General features: G+C 49.4%; 7 protein-coding genes across 7 annotated transcripts; 3 read left to right on the top strand and 4 right to left on the bottom strand.

Moving 5' to 3' along the window:
- Window positions 1–712: 712 nt before the first annotated feature.
- Pdw03_3146 (Formaldehyde dehydrogenase) lies at window positions 713–2,608 on the bottom strand (the record flags this gene model as incomplete). Its single annotated transcript, XM_014676996.2, has 9 exons — window positions 713–927; window positions 990–1,627; window positions 1,677–1,812; window positions 1,911–2,025; window positions 2,114–2,128; window positions 2,209–2,244; window positions 2,305–2,348; window positions 2,428–2,459; window positions 2,604–2,608. The coding sequence occupies 9 exons, from the start codon at window positions 2,606–2,608 to the stop codon at window positions 713–715; spliced, it is 1,236 nt and encodes a 411-aa protein (XP_014532482.2).
- A 1,244-nt stretch (window positions 2,609–3,852) lies between these two features.
- Pdw03_3145 (Mitochondrial import inner membrane translocase subunit tim9) lies at window positions 3,853–4,355 on the bottom strand (the record flags this gene model as incomplete). The annotated part of the gene is made up of 3 exons (XM_014676997.1): window positions 3,853–4,047; window positions 4,176–4,245; window positions 4,348–4,355. The coding sequence occupies 3 exons, from the start codon at window positions 4,353–4,355 to the stop codon at window positions 3,853–3,855; spliced, it is 273 nt and encodes a 90-aa protein (XP_014532483.1).
- Window positions 4,356–6,065: 1,710 nt separating this feature from the next.
- On the top strand, window positions 6,066–9,011 carry Pdw03_3144 (Rho GTPase activator (Sac7), putative; the record flags this gene model as incomplete). Its single annotated transcript, XM_014676998.1, has 3 exons — window positions 6,066–6,222; window positions 6,463–6,618; window positions 6,676–9,011. 3 exons carry the CDS (start codon window positions 6,066–6,068, stop codon window positions 9,009–9,011), a joined length of 2,649 nt encoding a protein of 882 aa, XP_014532484.1.
- A 1,377-nt stretch (window positions 9,012–10,388) lies between these two features.
- On the bottom strand, window positions 10,389–12,297 carry Pdw03_3143 (Major facilitator superfamily domain, general substrate transporter; the record flags this gene model as incomplete). Its single annotated transcript, XM_066100402.1, has 10 exons — window positions 10,389–10,536; window positions 10,586–10,728; window positions 10,790–10,923; window positions 10,975–11,066; window positions 11,118–11,218; window positions 11,273–11,410; window positions 11,461–11,920; window positions 11,972–12,021; window positions 12,076–12,156; window positions 12,211–12,297. The coding sequence occupies 10 exons, from the start codon at window positions 12,295–12,297 to the stop codon at window positions 10,389–10,391; spliced, it is 1,434 nt and encodes a 477-aa protein (XP_065955802.1).
- A 522-nt stretch (window positions 12,298–12,819) lies between these two features.
- Window positions 12,820–13,803, top strand: Pdw03_3142 (Peptidase C45, acyl-coenzyme A:6-aminopenicillanic acid acyl-transferase; the record flags this gene model as incomplete). Its single annotated transcript, XM_066100401.1, has 3 exons — window positions 12,820–12,959; window positions 13,009–13,653; window positions 13,734–13,803. The coding sequence occupies 3 exons, from the start codon at window positions 12,820–12,822 to the stop codon at window positions 13,801–13,803; spliced, it is 855 nt and encodes a 284-aa protein (XP_065955801.1).
- Window positions 13,804–14,179: 376 nt separating this feature from the next.
- Window positions 14,180–16,215, bottom strand: Pdw03_3141 (Transcription factor; the record flags this gene model as incomplete). The annotated part of the gene is made up of 7 exons (XM_014677002.2): window positions 14,180–14,938; window positions 14,997–15,332; window positions 15,388–15,423; window positions 15,510–15,519; window positions 15,587–15,983; window positions 16,049–16,097; window positions 16,150–16,215. The coding sequence occupies 7 exons, from the start codon at window positions 16,213–16,215 to the stop codon at window positions 14,180–14,182; spliced, it is 1,653 nt and encodes a 550-aa protein (XP_014532488.2).
- Window positions 16,216–16,761: 546 nt separating this feature from the next.
- On the top strand, window positions 16,762–17,748 carry Pdw03_3140 (GPI-anchor biosynthesis protein (Pig-F), putative; the record flags this gene model as incomplete). The annotated part of the gene is made up of 3 exons (XM_014677003.1): window positions 16,762–17,181; window positions 17,247–17,533; window positions 17,595–17,748. 3 exons carry the CDS (start codon window positions 16,762–16,764, stop codon window positions 17,746–17,748), a joined length of 861 nt encoding a protein of 286 aa, XP_014532489.1.
- Between the last annotated feature and the right edge of the window lie 38 nt (window positions 17,749–17,786).

The following is a 17,786-nucleotide window of genomic DNA, read 5'->3' as shown; positions in this document are numbered from 1 at the left end:
ATCGCCGCGGCGAACTGAGTTGGGGGGGGGGGGGGGGCATGACAACGAAGGCAGCCCCTCCAAGACCCATCGGCACAATAATAACGCTATGTCACGCTATACACAGGAGATATACGACCTATCACAAGTAGTGACATTATTCCGAAGTAGAACCGAGATTGGCGTCTTTATCAACTCGTTGGTGCAGACATGGTGGAGATTTTCGACTCTCACCGGCAGAATCATGGACTGCGCGGCGTCTGTGATTCTCTTCCGCGGCGATTGATAGAAGGGAAGAGGCTGTATTTCGTATTTGGAAGTCTGGGATCTACCCATCAAAAGAAGAAGAAAGAAGAAGACCGGGAAAAATCAGCAGCCGCGGGCTTCAGGCCGCCCTGAGACCTTTTTGATGCCATGATGACGTGACTTGCAATCGGCTCCAGGGCTTTCATTTGATTTACGGCGTCAAAGCTGGACCATCGTACCGTTTGTATTCACTTGAAAGCTCTAGGAGTTTTGTCTTTGACAACGGATTGGGATGATATCACTGTTTACATGTACTCACCCTCAAGGTGCGCGGGGTTGAGGACCTTGATGACAACCTCAGCCCTACAAAGGACACATCCTCCCCCATGGATTGTATTCTTTGGAAAAAAAAAATCGATTTCAAGAAATAATTAAAGTCATATTTCACATCAGTTGTTCTTTTTTTTGGCTGTCAAAAGATTTGCATCTATTGCATGTCGACAACACAACGAACACAGTCACCCTCCTTCATTGTTTCGAAGGCAATGTTAATACCGTCCAGCGACTGGCGGTGAGTGATAAACTCGTCCACCTTCAGCTCGCCGTTGAGGTAATCGTCAACGAGACCAGGCAGTTGTGTGCGACCCTTGATGCCACCGAAGGCACATCCCTTCCAGACACGACCAGTGACGAGTTGGAATGCTGCGATATGGGTCAGACCAAGAGAACAATTGTTGGACAAGACAGGAATGGGGCCAACTTACGGCGAGTGGCGATCTCCTGACCAGCAGCAGCAACGCCGATAACAATACTCTCCCCCCAGCCCTTGTGGCAGGCCTCGAGGGCAGCGCGCATGACACCGACGTTACCAGTGCAGTCGAAGGTGTAGTCACAGCCACCATCAGTCATCTCAATCAGGTGCTCCTGAATGGTCTTACCGGAGAGCTTGGTGGGGTTCACGAAGTGGGTAGCGCCGAATTTGCGAGCCCAGGCCTCTTTGTTATCGTTGACATCAACAGCAATGATCTTCCCGGCCTTGTTCTTGACCGCACCCTGCAAAACTGACAGACCAACACAGCCGACACCGAAGACAGCGACGTTGGAGCCCTCCTCGACCTTGGCAGTCACGACAGCAGCACCGTAACCAGTGGTGATACCGCAGCCGAGCAGACAGGATCGATCAGTGGGGATCTTGGGAGTGACAGCGACGACCGAGATATCGGCAACGACAGTGTACTGTGAGAAGGTGGAGGTACCCATGAAGTGCAAGAGGTCCTTGCCACGGGCCTTGAAGCGGGATGTGCCATCAGGCATAACCCCCTTACCCTGGGTAGCACGGATCTTGCCACAGAGATTCGTCTTGCCAGACTTGCAGAACTTGCACTCGCGGCATTCCGGGGTGCTACAATTGTCAGTGGACGCTCACACCGAGAGCGGAGCCGAAAACGTACTAGAGAGCGATCACGTAGTCGCCGACTTTCACGGAGGTCACGCCCTCACCGATGGACTCGACAATACCGGCACCTTCGTGACCGAGGACAACGGGGAAAGCACCCTCGGGATCCTTGCCGGAAAGAGTGTAGGCATCTGAGACATGTTAATAATTGTCTTGATAGGTCGGGCTTTCCTCGGCCTTTTGTTCCTTTTTTTCCCGTGCAGAGGGCGGGGCTGATGGCGGGGCTTACCGGTATGACAGACACCAGTGTGATGGATTTTAATGCGCACCTCACCAGCCTTGGGGGGAGCGACTTCGATGTCCTCAATAGACAGAGGCGCACCGGCTTCCCAGGCGACGGCAGCCTGCCAATTGTTCAGTACTATTCATGACTCACAGATGCGAACTGTGCTGGGCGACGTCATATGTGCGGGGCGGTCGGATCAACCTTACCTTGCAAGTGATTGTCTGTAGATTTCCGAGTCAGCAAGGTTATCCAGTGTTTTTTTGTGTTTAAAGTGAAGAAAAATTGCAAGGGTGATATTTACCTTTCCTACTGTGCTAGCCATTGAGTATGTTGATCTCTAAATTCGAACACTGTTAGCCAAGTCGGAAAGTGCCAAGATAAAAAAAATTCAACTCACAAGAATACGATGGCAGAGGAAGAAGAGAAGGGGAAAATGACGGGCTTTTGAAGGGTGGGGGGTGGATCCGGTATGAGGGGAAAGATAGCATCACATTCAGAGTTGGAGATCTGGACAGCTTACAAGTCCCCTCATATGATTCCCAATTGTCCCCACTTGGAGAAATTCAGTAAGATAAGCCATTCCCGTTCAAATAGAAATATGCGTGATCGGGAATGCTCCCGAGTTCCGCGGGGAAATCCCACAAGGGTATACATCCTACCTTATATGCCTAGGTACACAATGTAAGCGTAATTTACTTCATAATTTGCCTAGTTCTACTATCCATGTCCCATATTCCAATCATGAGATGAACGTTGAGTCAAAAACGGCATATTAACAGCATCTCGCCGACCTCGGAAAACCTCACAAGTCGCGGGATCTCAGGGTTGAATTGGTTTGCAAGATTTTACTCTTTTCGAAGTTTCATGGGTTGTTCGCCGCCCTCCTTCGTTTGTTATTTCATTGGTTGTTTGTGCCTCACCGTCTACGGGTAGTTCTGCCTGCCGTATATCTCCATCTCAGCTACGGGGAGCATAGGGCACCAGATCAGGTAGGGCACCCGAACCGGGTCCGAGGCCGCGGATTAGGTAGAGCGTGGCGAGGATACGGTCTATCCTTTTTTTTCTTTCTATTTTATTTATTTAGGATGCTTCATTATCTCAACTATCGTTGGGTTGATCTTGGATTTTCTGTAAAACCCTATGTTTGACCCGGCCTGTTATTCTCGTCATTTAGGCGGTATTACACTCTGGGGACTTGGGTTGGGTGACTATTAACTGCTAGTCATCTAGTCATCTAGGGGTTGTTCCCACTTTGCTTTTATGTTTTGCTTTTGTATTGATTCATTGATTCATGTTGAAGTACTCCGTACGACATCCTAAAAAGATAAGAATGCCCTCGGGCGGCTGAAAATTTTGCATTGTCATCACATCCACCATCCGGTAACTCGCCGCACTGACCATTGGGAGGTATAGTGTGGAATCGGAAGCAAATTGACTAGAACAACAACGGCAGCAAATTTCCGTCAGACTTTAATTCCGAGCTTGTACGCCCAAAGCCTCCCCTTCCCAAAAAGGAAAGTGAATCCGCCCTCGGGGTTCCCGACCTCGAAGTTGCTTGATCACAGCAAGAGATGAACATCGAGTTTGAGATGAGAAAGATAAGCCAAGTTAGGCTATTGTCTGTGAACCCGTTCAAAATACATCGTCACATCTCATTTCCTTGATTCGGTCACATCTTTTGTATTTTGAGCCCCGGGAGAGGAGAGGTAGATATCTCCCGTGCTAGTCACTATGGTACACGGAAAGGAGCCGACCCTGTCTGCTTCCTCGCCAATTGGTCATCGACCACGCTGTCATCCCTCTAAATCTCGATGTGAAGCCACTGTCGGGTCGGGGACAAAGGGGTCGATGGAACCGCCTCGCCAATCACCCAATTCATCGAATGCATGTTGCCAAAACCGAAAATGGTCGTCGACAATGGGGTTCTTCGTATCAAAATAGATTTTTAGTTGCCTCCCATAGAGCCACTCTGCATCATGGCGGCATTCTGCTCCTGGAAGCGCTCGTTCAACCGGGCGGAGCTCTTGAGGTTCTTGTCAACACAGCGCATGATGCAAGTCTCTTCGCGGTTGATGAGAGACTTGGTGGTGAAGTCGTTGACACAGTCATCGAAGCAGCGCTGGACCATCTTGGAGTACATCTGAAAGAGACAATGTTAGATCTTGAGCATGGAAGAAGAAAGATTGTTGACGGTCAAGGACACGGGATCATGGGGAGGGCGATAAGCGCTACGTCGAATCTTCAATGGAGAAAACAAGAGGTACATACGGTCATGAACTCCTTCATCTGCTTGCGCTCCATGCGGGAGGCGAACTCGCGCTGTTCCGATGCGTTAAGTCTGTGACTTGGGTATTAGCGGTTTGCTCGGAGAATGTTCATGAGGAACATTGGGATAGGAAAAAGAGCAGGAAAGCAAGGAGAGGGTAAATAAGTTACTAACCCTTCCATTGGGATAGATGAATAAAATCAAGATGTTTCGATGGTAAGATGCTTTCCACAAGTGTTCTCCCAGCTGCCAGCTCCGATGGTTCTGAGCTTCTCGGGTACCGGAGAAATATTAGCCCACACGACTCAAACATCATGCCTTAACTAACAGGCCACAACTTAATCACCATCTCATCTTCTGTTAGTTGTATAGCTAGTAGGATCTTCAGTTCAAAATTTTCAGTTCACATAAACAATAGAGCAGAGATAAATCGATTTCGATAGGTAAATCATCTGAACAGCTTCCGATAGATAGGAGTATCATAATGATGCTTTAACTATCAGCTCTAGTTAACTAGTTAGTTACCTACGAAGCACTCTGGGACTGTTCCGTAGGAGGTTTATCCGATCGGAGAAACCCACCAAAGCCGAAAAATCCGATGCACGTGATATCACAACGTCACCAATATTTCTTCAACCTCACTTCATGACGCTATGAACAGCCGATCCCACCTCAGTGACTTTTTCTACATGTAGTCAAACGGCCTTTGTACCCGTGGATAGAAAGTTACATTCCATACGTGAGGAACTTTTGGCTTACTAGTGTTATTTACACTTTTCGGCGATCTAGATGACGCAAAAGATGTCGAAAGCTGCATGCAGTATATGCACACTAGCATGATCTCTCAAGAGTATGGAAAAATCGCCAAAGATTCAAAGGTAAATGTGATGCTTTTGGCCTTTCGGAAGACGATAGAACCTATGCCGATGACATTTATTCCCGCAATGCACCGAGTGGTAGTGGACATGCTCCAAAGCAGATAACCTCGGAATGGGTTTACTTCGCCAATCTCATTGGTCAACATGTTAACCCCGAAGCCAAGCGAGTTGAGGAACCAGAAAAAAGAAGAAAATCGGTACCTGGTCCGGAAGATAGTCAACCAGAAACAAGACATTGATATCCAAAAAAAACAAAGGCCTCTAAAAGGGTCCAGACACCTTCCAGATAATCCAGGACCCGTTGGTTCCAGACTACGTACTCCCAAGCGGGGGCTCTTCTTCGGGTTTTGCTTAATTTTAAGGAAACTCCCAATATCTTTTAGTTTGACTGCGATGTTGTAATCCATACATGGGTCGTTCTATGTAGCAAATGAGATATCCAAATCCAAACCCCCCTAGCATGGTGTACCTGTACTCCGTACTCCGTACTCCGTACATTGATCCAATTTAATCTACATGACAGGCCGACCCTGACCCATCTTTTACTGGTCCCGGGAACCTTGGGTCTTAAAATTGTGCTATTCATAGTCGCCCGTTCTCAAAAAAGAAAGAGACTTCCCCTAAATCATACCCAGGTGATCAAAAGACACAGGCAATAATCTCCGACATATGCGTTCCGCTCTTGGCTCGTGCCCCCGGCTCATTGACCCTTTCGAAACCCTGACCTCTTAGCCCTTTCGCATCCCTTTATCCATCAGTCTTACGCAAGCCCTCCCCTTTTCTTCTCAACCATTTTGTTCACCCTCTCTTGTTCTCGAATCTCTTCTTTGCTCTTCTTCGCCTCGGAAACGTGCCTGTGCTAGTTTAGGCCCAGCCCCAGGATTTCACACACGAGGGCGGTGACGCAGGGCCCCTTCAACTTTCCCGAATCCCTCGATCGACACACCCACTTTCTTGCGCTTCTTCGATTTCCAGCAGCTTCGATTCCATCTCGAGTCGCCCTCCGGACTCGCCATGGTGACGGTCGGCAAGTCGCACCCGGGTGCTGACCCCGTCCACCCTCTCCCCACCTCACCCGATCCGGTCGGCGCCAATTCCCCGCCTTCGAAGCGAGATTTAGCCTCATGGTGGAAGCAGTTCAAACGAAGCACCAGAAAAGAAGAATTGAAAGGTACGCTGTTTTTGGTGAATCCGGTATTAGAAGATGCGACCCTGTAAACATTCCCCGAGGCGCTCCAGCTCACGGCGGTTCGCAACACCCCCCCGAAGACTTCGGATATACTCCCCTCGTCGCACAGGAGAAAGTTGCTATTTACTCTGTCGGAGCTGGGGATTTTGCTCGGTCCTCGATTGAATTTGTTTTGGGAGTTTGATTATTTCTCAAACTGGTATGCTGACCCGTTTATTGCAGAAGAGGCCCCCCGCGGCATCTTCGGGATTGCGCTCAATGTTAGTATCAAGTATGCTAATGTGGCAATCTCCTTGACCAACGACCACGGCGAGAGCTTCATTTATGGTTACGTGCCAATTGTCGTGGCAAAGTGTGGAGTGTTCCTGAAGGAAAAAGGTTAGCATTTACGTTGCTATACTCGATGAGGTATCACTGACTTTTTTTTCCCCAAAGCAACGGATGTGGAGGGCATTTTTCGTCTTAACGGATCAGCTAAGCGTATTAAGGACCTTCAGGAGGTCTTCGATTCTCCCGAGCGATATGGCAAAGGACTCGACTGGTCAGGATACACCGTCCATGATGCAGCAAACGTGCTTCGCCGATACCTGAACCAGCTTCCCGAACCCATTGTGCCACTAGAGTTTTACGAGCGCTTCCGTGAACCCCTGCGTATCTACCAGCGACAGGTTCTAGAAGGCAAGGACACATCTGATGCCGACAAGTTCGACCATGCAAAGGCTGTCGAGACATACCAGAACCTTATCATCGAGCTGCCCCCATTGAACAAGCAACTGCTCCTCTACATCCTCGATCTTCTCGCGGTTTTCGCCTCAAAGTCCGATCAGAATCGCATGCCGTCGGCTAACCTGTCCGCGATTTTCCAACCAGGCATGCTGTCCCATCCCCAGCACGATATGTCGCCCGAGGAATACAAATTGAGTCAGGATGTGTTGATTTTCTTGATCGAGAATCAGGATCACTTCCTGTTCGGAATGAGTGGCACGGCTGCCGATGAGCAGACAATGAAGGAAGTGGAGGCAGGGATTCCACGACCCGCAACTCACCCGACCGTTCGAAGATCGGTATCCAACGCTAGTGCGAACACGGAAAGCCATCGCAAGTTGGACGGGATCCGACGAAATGTCTCCGTTTCATCCCGCAACTCACGTCATTCTAGCAACGCTCAAAGTCCCGCAACTCCCACCTCAATCACTGGAGGTGGTAGTAGCGGTGGCGGTGTCGGTGTCCATCGAAGCAACACTCTGCCCTCAAAGATGGGCCCCATATTGACCTCTGCCCGTTACACAAGAGCCAATGACACTGGCTCGAACAATACCCCCGGCCTCTCTGTTTCCAATCACGGTTCTCGGTCGACTAGTCGGACACCCTCGGTGCGAGAAGAGCCCGAGCAGCCTCAGCCGATCCCTGAGTCGATCTCTCATCCAGTTCCTCAGCCAGTCTCTAAACAGACTTCCGAACAGCGTCCTGAGCAACTTCCTGAGCAAATTCCTGAGCAAACTCCTGAGCAGCGGACCCCTAGTCGATCAACTGCCTCATTGACTCCAGGCAACGTTTATGTGCACACCTCAACCCATGGCCCATTGCCTCCCGCAACTGCTGGACGTCTGAGCAATAGCGAAACTACCAGGCCGCATGAGAGCTCCAACACGGCGGTCCCCTCCACCCCGGCCGCTTCACCTCCACAGGTCGTGACCCCGAGCCGTGAGCGCAAACTTTCAAATTTCTTCACAAAGTCACCGCCACCCGATGGTGAATTGAGAGAACCCCGGCAGCCGAATCGCTTGAAGAAGAAGCGCATTCCCGGGAGTGCAAGCTTGAGCGCGCAAAGCTCGGCTAACTCACTCCATGCTCCGAGCGTAGATCCCAGTGTGGATCTTGAACCTAAATATGAAAACCGGTCTATGGAAGCTGCTGTTGGTGACACCACTCCGAGACCGCCAACTGCTGCCACACTAGGCAGCCAAGAGAGCCCTTTTGATTCCAACCCAGCTCTTGTAGAGGGTACTTGGCAACCTCACACTGACCACTCTCTCCGACCTCACAAGTCACGCACGCCCTCCATAAACTCGCGTTCATCGTTCACTGATCAGTCTGATATGGATCAGCCTGAAGACGTCTCTCGCCATGAAAATCGCCGTAGTTGGCTGTTTCATCTATCGTCCAAGCGTACCAGTGAGCAACTTGGCCTAGGTTTCGCGTCTCCGCCCCTAGTTGCGACGAATCCCCGAGCCGGTCAAAGCACCAGTTCATTCGGCAGTGGTCACTATCAAAACACGGATCTCTCCAGCCACCCACTGAGCTTGGATGCTGGTGTTCAAGGCTCTTCCTCTATAGGATCAGATCCCGAGAAGAAGAGTTTGTTTGGAAAGTTCAAGGCTAAGGTAGCTCAGGTTCGGGACGGTGTTAGGGATGACCGTGAGCACACACTGAGCCCTACACGATCGGAGACCGACCCTTCCCTCGCCAACCAGCCTCTTCCTCCCATTGCCACGGAGTCAATAAATGGCAACCCTGCTTCAGTTGAACATCCAAATGAGCAGCCCCAAGAAGAGCATCTGCGTTCGCCTGTATCTCCCTTGCCTGGTGCTGGCTTTCCTCCATCAATCCCCGAAGAGCCGCACAGTCCCGAGATGTCTACGGCTGTGCCTGTCGTTGAACGGAAGGAGTCAGCTCAGCCACCTGCTACTGAGTCGGTGTTGGCACCAGAACCAACAGTGTCCCATGATCTCGCGAAAGAGAGCGCAGTGCTGCCCACCTCCGCTGCATGATCTCCTTCAGCGTGTTCTAACAAAGTTCTTCCATTTTCCCGCCCCTATTAATTATCTTCACGAGTGCTCTTCCTTCGATTGCACCTTTTATCTTCTATCCAGTTGTGCAAGATTTGTTTGGCTATCTGAGAGGGTATGGCTTATTCACGGAGCATTGGCGTCGCCTCAGGCGTTTGATGACGTTGTTTTCTCATCCTAATTTTCGTTCATGATGAATGGGCATTGCCCTCATGTTCGTGCCTCTCTTGCTCTGTCCTCCCTTTGCTGCCCATTGGATGGCGTCGTGCCATTTCAATGACCCCTTGTGTATTCTTTATTCCGTTGCTCTCGCCCTCCCCCGTCTCCTCCCAATGGTCCGAAGCTCTCTTCAAATTATTAGCCGGTTTCCGGATTTCAGTTGATCACGTTGCCATGTGGAATGAATGTACGTCTGCCTCTGCGATTGCAGCCCGTCTGGTCTGTCTTGGTCATTTTTCGTTTTTTTTACCGATCTCGTCCCATCCTTAGGCTCAGCTTGTGATATCGGTCTGATGTTATTGTTATAAACCTGGTGACAAGAATAGGGATGTTGTTCAAGAATCCTTTCGCACTTCTTCTTCCGCATAGGTGTAGGGTGTGTTCACGGCGGTGGTTTTGCGCCGGGGAAATCCAGGGGAAATGTCAGTTCACGTCGTGCCAATGGTGTTTATCAGATCAAAAGTCGCCGACAACGACGCAATCGCTTTTATTGTGCGTCTTTGTTGATGATGGCGACGTTTTCGCCTGACAGACCCGGGGATGTGAAGTTCCGAACTCACCGACAGGTCAGCAAAGCCCCATATGGGGTAGGTTCACGACTAAGCAGAAATCTCACACCCTTGGAATGGCCAGTGGTATTCCCTTGCAATGATTGTGGTAATGATCCCTTGTCTATATGATACTGAAGCCCATCATACAGGTATAACTGCTTGCTGTGATGCTTTGAGAAGATAATCGAGTCCATTTAGGGCACTCTGGTCACCTGCCTATACATGCATAATGCATCCAGGTAAACAAAGAGATAAGATTTGAAGGCGCTTTGGGGATCATCATTCCATTGCAGTCTCGAATCGCTCTCTTCTGATGAATGACAAGAAGGAAACATGTGGTTTCGTACCTACACACACACGTTTGACCACCTCTTGCTAGGGATGTTTATTCTGATTATTAGGCACCTCTCATCCATTTCAGCTTTGGAAAAATCTGCGATAGGTAGTGTGCAATTTCACGAATATGAACTATAAATTGAAATCTGTGATTTCTCTTTCCCCCATCATGTGAGGACTGTGCATCTGTCCCGACAAATTCTACTCCTCTACTTGCGCTCAGGAAATTGATAATGTCACTTCATGAACATCGTCACCAAGTGTATCGGAAGTTCGGCTGCTCCCGATCTGTCAAATCCATCAAATCAGTCTCCAAGATATGATGTTGGTTAGCTTTGTCTGCGATAACCATTCCTTTGCTGCGTTTATCACGGCATCGATTCTCGTTTAGATAATAAATCCTGCAGAAATTAGAACCTGATAGCCTCTAGAAATTGAGTGAACACTTACATCAAAGCGGCTTGAAGGACAATCATCATCGACGCGGTAACGAAATATGCCCGGAATCCTGTGGGATATGTCGGTGCCTCGGAGGAGATGAAGAACTGCGGTGTAATAATTTGGCCAACACAATAACCAACAAAAACCATGACCTTAAGATCACTATCAATAAATATCGATTCTCGTAGCGTATATAGATGTGCGTGCACTTACGCTTGCTGTCATCTTCTTGGTGAATCCAGCTATGTTAGACGAGATTATTGATATGCACATGATGTATGAGACAGTACATGTGAGGAGCGAGTAAACGGCGCCCAGACGTGACATCTTTTTTTCGGCGGGAAGAGCTGCAAAGATTAGTATAGTCTAATGGGAAAATGATGATTGCGGCCACTCACTGTAAAGTAGGACACTCCCAACCAGCACGCAAATGTTGCTCAAAATCATCGCGATACATCTTCCTTTGCCAATGTAGGAACAGATCCCACCCCTGGTTTGTTAGAAATAGAACCATGTGAAGTAAAAGGTGAAAGCAACATACGCGAGCAGTACTGAGACGAGCTGAATCACATGCTCGGGCATCGCAACCACTGTAGATTCGACACTAGAGTAGCCAAGGCCCGTAAGAATGATTTTGTTGAACTTGGAAAAAGTTAGCTATCAAGATCAGGCATCAGTGTTGTATTGTTCACTTGCAGCAGTCAATCCTCCACCGGGAATACACTGAAGGAACACAATGGCAAATAGCATCAGGACCTGGGGGTCGCGGAAGCATTCTATGACCTGGTATCTCTTGTATTGCCGGTTCTGCATTCCAGTATGGTTTTGCAAGACCTGAGAGATTTATCAGCCACGATCTTGTCTTGTGTGAAAAGGAAACTCACCCTGACAACCGCGATGTGCCTTTCCCGGGGAGTTAAAAACCAGGCAGTCATGGGCGAGGATGGCATGGCGAAAAAGAGGAATATTCCCCAGGCCATTGTAATGGGACCGAAGATCAAGTACAGATATCGCCATCTGCTCAATGCGCCATGGAAATGGCCGATTCCATTAGACACGCCGTCACCGATAAATGCTGCGATAGGACCACCAGCCCACCATAAGCATGCCCGCAAAGGATGTTCCTGTCGGGTATAGTACTGGCTGACTAGGAGGGTAAAGACAGGGTTATTCGATGCCTCGAAGACGCCCAGGAAAAATCGGGCGACGGCCAGCGTAGCAAAATTGGTGACTCCTGCTGTAGCCGCGACGCAAACACCCCAGAAGAATACCATGCCTCCTATCCAGCGCCCGATGTGTAGGCGCTGCATGAAGATTGAGTTAGGGTACTGCCAGATCAAGAATCTGTGTTACGTTAGACCTGGGGGTGGATGAGAATAAGATTGAGCCATATACCCGAAGTAGAATATGGAGTTGGACCAGCTGTACTGTTGACCTTTAAGGCGCTAGAAACGTTAATTGGTGGAAAACCTTGAATCTCTGCATGGGCATGTGCTTACCAGATCAGTTTGGAGCCCATACACTGCGGCCGTCGATAAGATTCCTTTGTCGACAAAAGAGAGCATATAACTTATGAGCATCTACACAAATTTAGTATGTGAATTCCCTACGGGGCTTCGGAGTTTCATTCTTACCATGGGGGCGAGCGACAGATCAAGCTTCCAGCGAACGATACTCTCTTCTCTTTCGCTGTACTCCAGCACCAAGTCGCCGTTGAACATCTTTGCGACATCGTCACATCCGTTGTCATGCATAGTCTTCTCTCCTTGGGGAACAGCGGTCGCCTGTATCTCGCGTTCTCCTATATTTGCAAGCTGTTTGTGGCTTTGAGGGCACTTCGGAGAGTCTTACTGTTTAGCAAGAAGCCCTGTGATACTGGCGGCCGACGGTGAACAAGCACTTCGCGGGTTCCCATTACAGCAATTTGGGGGCAGCAGAATTCATCGTTTAATCTTTATCAATCCTGCTGTTTCACTTGGCCTGGGATAATGATAGTCGTGATACTAAAGATGTGATAGGGGTTCATGACCGAGAGTTGAGCGTCGGCATGCCGACATTTCGGCTCATGCCGACATCTCGGTAATAACCGAAATCTCGGAGATAATCTTACCCTAACCATTTGCAACACCGGGAGACTGCCGAAGTAAACAGTTCATAAGGAACGCCAATCATTGGGACAAGTCTCCTCAGTAGCAAATTGACTCTCTGGTAGACTGGCAAAAAGATCCAATAGCTGTGGTGAGATGTCCGTGCATCCGTTTTATCAACATGTGGTGGTCACGGGGTTACCCTATGACCGCGGATTCTCCTATGGTGAGCAAACCAAGGAGAAGATCCGGCTCAACGTCGCGTACTATAAGCAGCCGGGAAAGCTAGGACCCTGGTATGTCAATCGGGTCTCAAACATGTGTTGAAGGGTGCTGAATTTCCAGGTTTTCGGTTTCGAGTGTCATTAAAAACTGCTACATTCCCGGGCTGCAGCGTTACTGGCCATCGGGATGGGAAGAGATGCGTGGTGTTGCCGCTGGCGCTGGTGTTACCGTCGAAGAAATTGTCATGTTGAATGCGCGATATGATCTCTCGCATGTAAGGTTCGAGGCTATTCCTGAAATTCTTCAGGAGGCGCCTGCCGTCGAAGTAGCTGTGGAGGAATTTAAGGCAGCCGAGGTTTCCGAACCTACCGAGAAGCCTCCCGCTGAGGAAAAGACCATCTGCAAAGACCAGCAGGTTGAAGTCGCAGAAGAATGTACATCCGTAATCATTCTAGCCCCTGCCACAAGGGACCGGGAGGTCTTCACTGCGCAGAACTGGGATATGTCCCACCGACTTTTCACCGAAGACGCCATTATCTACCTCGAGATTCATCCAGATTCCTCCGAAAACATCCCGTCAATGTTCCTTGTCACTGAGGCAGGTCAGCTGGGCCGCTCAGGGTGCAACAGCGCCGGGCTAGGACTCACAGCAAACTCCCTGCAGAGCAACATGGACCTAGCGCCCGACTGCTCAATCCCTATCCCCCCATCTGTGGCGTTGAGACGGCTATTTCTTGAGCAATCTAATTACTCAATGGGACTTAAGTACATCGCCCGGACCCCACGCCACGTCGCATTTAACATCATGGCCTCATCTGCTGACGACATTGGCATTTGTCTGGAAGTGACACCGAGGACGATCTTCAGGTCCGTCATTTCATCGGGTTCAAAAAAGCCGTACCTGGTGCACAGTAACCACTTCCAGACTGGGCCTTTCCTGTCACAGACACAAACTACTGACGCATACATCGGAGGGAGCTCATGGTATCGCGGTCATCGCCTCGAAGCAGGCCTACGTGGAAAAGCACAAAATGAAAATTTGGGTACACAAGATATTGTAGCAGCATTTCAAGACCATGCAGGTTATCCGCATAGTCTATGTGAGCACGCTGTTGAGGCGGAAAGTTCCAAGGAGAGGAGTCCTGGGCCGTATTCTGGGCCCACGTCGACCGTCTGCTGCGTCGTTTATAATCTGTCTAAACGCACGGTGCGAGTCTGTAAAGGTTGCCCGTGCGAGGGAACGTTTCAAGATTTCGAGTTGCGATAAAAAATGTGTCTGAAGTGTAACAATTTAACTCATCGTTCCCTCAAGCCTAAACTGATCGCGAATGTAATCGTCTTCCACCAAATCGTCAAAAATCGACCAAAATCCCTCCCCCCCAAACGCATTCGCATCCACTGGAAACGATCCAGTCCAGTTCTGAGCTTGGCTGAGTTTCAAAATTTCCATCATTTCGCGCGCCATGGCTTCAAAAATATCCCTGAATCGTTTTGTCGACGGCCATTGCTCTGAAATGGCAAACAAAACACACGAACAGGCTCGAATGTCTTCCAATGCGACGAGGTCGGGCCTGTCCTTCCTAATCCAGGTAGAATATAGGAGTGTGAGTCCAGCCGTAAAAATAGAGTGTAGGGCCAGGAGATTCCAACCCAACGGCCTTCGCTGATGGAGCACCTTGTAATGTTGGCAGATGTCTCCGGCTGCGCGAGCACTCAGTGTGAGATACTCTGATGTCTTCGAAACATCTCCTTCTACTTCTTTCTTTGCAGCAGTGATACGTCGCTGGAGGAGCATACGTAGTGCCTTGCTGTATTGTATATCGAAGAATTCCTTTGTGTCATACAGCGAGTAACCAGGGAGAACAAAGGAGGCATCTATCGAGACCGGGACAGCGAGTCTCCAGGCATCGAGCTCATACCGGAAACAGTCAATCTTTTCATCAGAAGCTTCATGCACGTCGGCACCAAATATTTCACGATGTATACGGCTTTCAAGCCGTCGCAAATGGCACATATGGATGAATGATTGGTATTTTGTCGAGTCATGTACCTGCTCGTTTGTAAGTATTCAGCAGCATGGTAGCCATTAAAAATCAAATGGAAATTACCGGAACGTCAATCTCATGTTCTGCTAGAGCAAATGGTCTGCCAAGGGTCAATGAGACCGCTCTATCCAAAATGTATGCACTCCAGAAGACACGATTACGCAAGTTCAGATCGTTCGTATTCAATCGTCTCGCCCGAGAATCACGAAGGTTGCGGTGAAGACCCATCTCAACCGCATGTCTGATGGCGAGCCCGATAATGTGCCAACTTCCAAGGTTTGACACATTACTGGGAGTTCGGAGAAGATAGAGGGCAATTAAAAGGAGGGCTTGGATCCGTTCCAGGCTCTGGCTCGCTAAAGCCGAATCGATATGGCGCAGGGCACGTGTAAAGTATGTCTAGACGCGTTTTAGAATTGAAGATTTTTTCTGGAGATCCTGTGGCGTAACATACCTCTGGACTTGTACATTGACGCATCTCAGGGTGTAGCTGAATGGTCCTCGCAGCAATAGCGTAAACCATATACAGTATGAAGAGGTCGGGGGTATTATGATTGTCGTCCCGGGTTGACTGACGGAATACATTCTGAAGGGAAGCCTCGTCAAGAAGTGGATATCGAGGATGTACTCGTTGAAAAAAGGTATCAACTAACACATCTTCTTGGTCTGTAGCCACAGACGACTGCTCTCGCATTGGTATTTGACCAGACACAGTGGTCTCATTATCTCGAACCCTTCTCGTCAAGATAGACTCGGACAAGATTCCTTCCACGAGCCTAGAAAGCGAGAAGCCTGACGTTGCACCGATAAATGACGGCTCTGCAGCGGCGTTCATACTCAAAAGCACAACATCCGTCGATAGCTCGCCATGATTATTAACTGGTGAGATAGATTGTGGGGCCACTTCCTGAGTGCAGCTTTCATTCTGGGACTGCAGGCGATTTTGTAGCTCGGCAACTTGTCTTTCTAGTCTACTAGCATATTGTGCCAGTTGCGAGTGCTCTGTAGTGTGGAAGGCATCCAGCCCAGGCAATTTTGGCCACGTACAATCTGCGCGTCTTAGAATCTCCAAATAGATTTCCACATCTTGGGAAGCAAAGATTTTCAAAACATACTGGATCCTGACCGCTCGCAGGCCGAACACACGGGGAGCTCGCCATTACACTATCTCGCTGTCAGTAATTGTCGCTTTTTCAAGGCATCATCATCTTCTTGCTTTTGTCTTACGGCGCTTGCATCGCTCACAAGCAATAGATGCCCGGGTTCTTCGATGTGGTGGCATCAACAAGATGGGAAATGATAGCTGGCGGGGAGGTCAAAGGGGAGAACGCTGTATCTACCCCGTCTGCGATAGACTAACCTAAATAGGCAGCTAGATACAAGACGATTTTAACATTCATCCGGACTATCAGCGAGAGAGCTAGAATCTCTATTTTTACAACGACATAATGCTGGGGAAAAACATGCCACGACGATGTTAAAATAGGTAACTAGAAGCCAAAAACCAATCAAGACAGAAAGCCTCCGAAATCAAGACCCGCTTTGAGCAATAGCGGTCAGTTTTGAGGAATTTGAATTCTGTTTTTATGTCCATAGCTATTGACAATGTGGGTAGTTGACCAGTACAACATACAAATCCATTCATGAACAAAATGATCGTTTTGCCTGAACGATAAGGCAGTCATATTTTGCCTGAGATATCGGGGGACACGGCAACAACGCTACAACCAATCACCGTCGAGCTGCCATCCCCCCCATTTCGACCCCGAATCAGCCGGGAGCTGTTCAAGGTTTGTTTTCCACTTAAAGCTGCCATTTGAACTACGCAATGGCCCCAGAGACCTCTTCTGCACCAGGAGCTTCATCATTGACATCCCAGGCCTCTGACGAGAAACCATCCGCCCCTCCCGTCAATGTCCTCCCCTCGCTGATAGCCCGGATCTACTCAATTGCGCACCCAGCTCTCCTTTTGGCATTGGGCGCTACTCGTTTCGAAGCATTAGTGGCGGACCCCACAAAAGAGCTGCTTTCAACCTTACCATGGCTCACCATTGTACAAATTTTCTACGTGATTGTTTGTCTTTCGCCCGCCGGGTCGACACCGTCAACAGAGACGAGCGCGTCCGCTCCGGCTGATGGCAAATCAAGTCCTCGGCCATCTGGGTCTGGCGGTGCCGCACGTCATGTAAAATATGGAAAGCGGAAGCAGAACGCCAACAGCTGGGCGAGAATTTGGTCCCGGTTACTGGTGCGCGATGTTTCTTGCAAATTGAGTGGAAAATGGTAGTCATTAATGCTGACACGATTTTCTAGCCGGCTCTCCTCTCGCTCTCTCTGACATTCGCACTGGCCACTCCGGTTCTTGCAGTTATTCTGGTTCTGTTCGGCGCTCCGCTCACAACGCATAATCTCGAGACCGTTCTGTGTGCGGCCCACATGGCTGTTCTATCCGCAACGGCCCTGATCTATGCTCATGGGGCGGACCGCGCCGTCTGGAATGAGGTTTGGGGAATTGCCCGTCCCGTCGATGCGGTCTGGGGTGGTGCGCTTGGCACAGCCTTGGGGGCGTGGTTTGGCGCTATTCCTATTCCTCTTGACTGGTACGTTGTACGTTCAAGCTGTTTTCAAATGCCAGATAGCTGACAAACTCGGTACATGAAGGGACCGACCTTGGCAAGCATTCCCGATCACGATTCTCGTTGGAGCCTACATCGGGTATGCCGTTGGTTCCTTGCTTGCTCGTACTCCACTGGTTTACGGCAAGAGCGTCAAATTCACCTCTGAGGTGAGCGAGACCGAGAAGAAGACCAACTAGGGACTTCTTCGTGGAGTCCTTTTATATTCGCGCAATGC

Source organism: Penicillium digitatum, chromosome 1 (assembly GCF_016767815.1).
Source record: "Penicillium digitatum chromosome 1, complete sequence".
Taxonomy (NCBI): Eukaryota; Fungi; Ascomycota; class Eurotiomycetes; order Eurotiales; family Aspergillaceae; genus Penicillium; species Penicillium digitatum.
The sequence above is the reverse complement of the archived record's forward strand: the minus strand, read 5'-3'. Positions and strand labels throughout refer to the sequence as shown.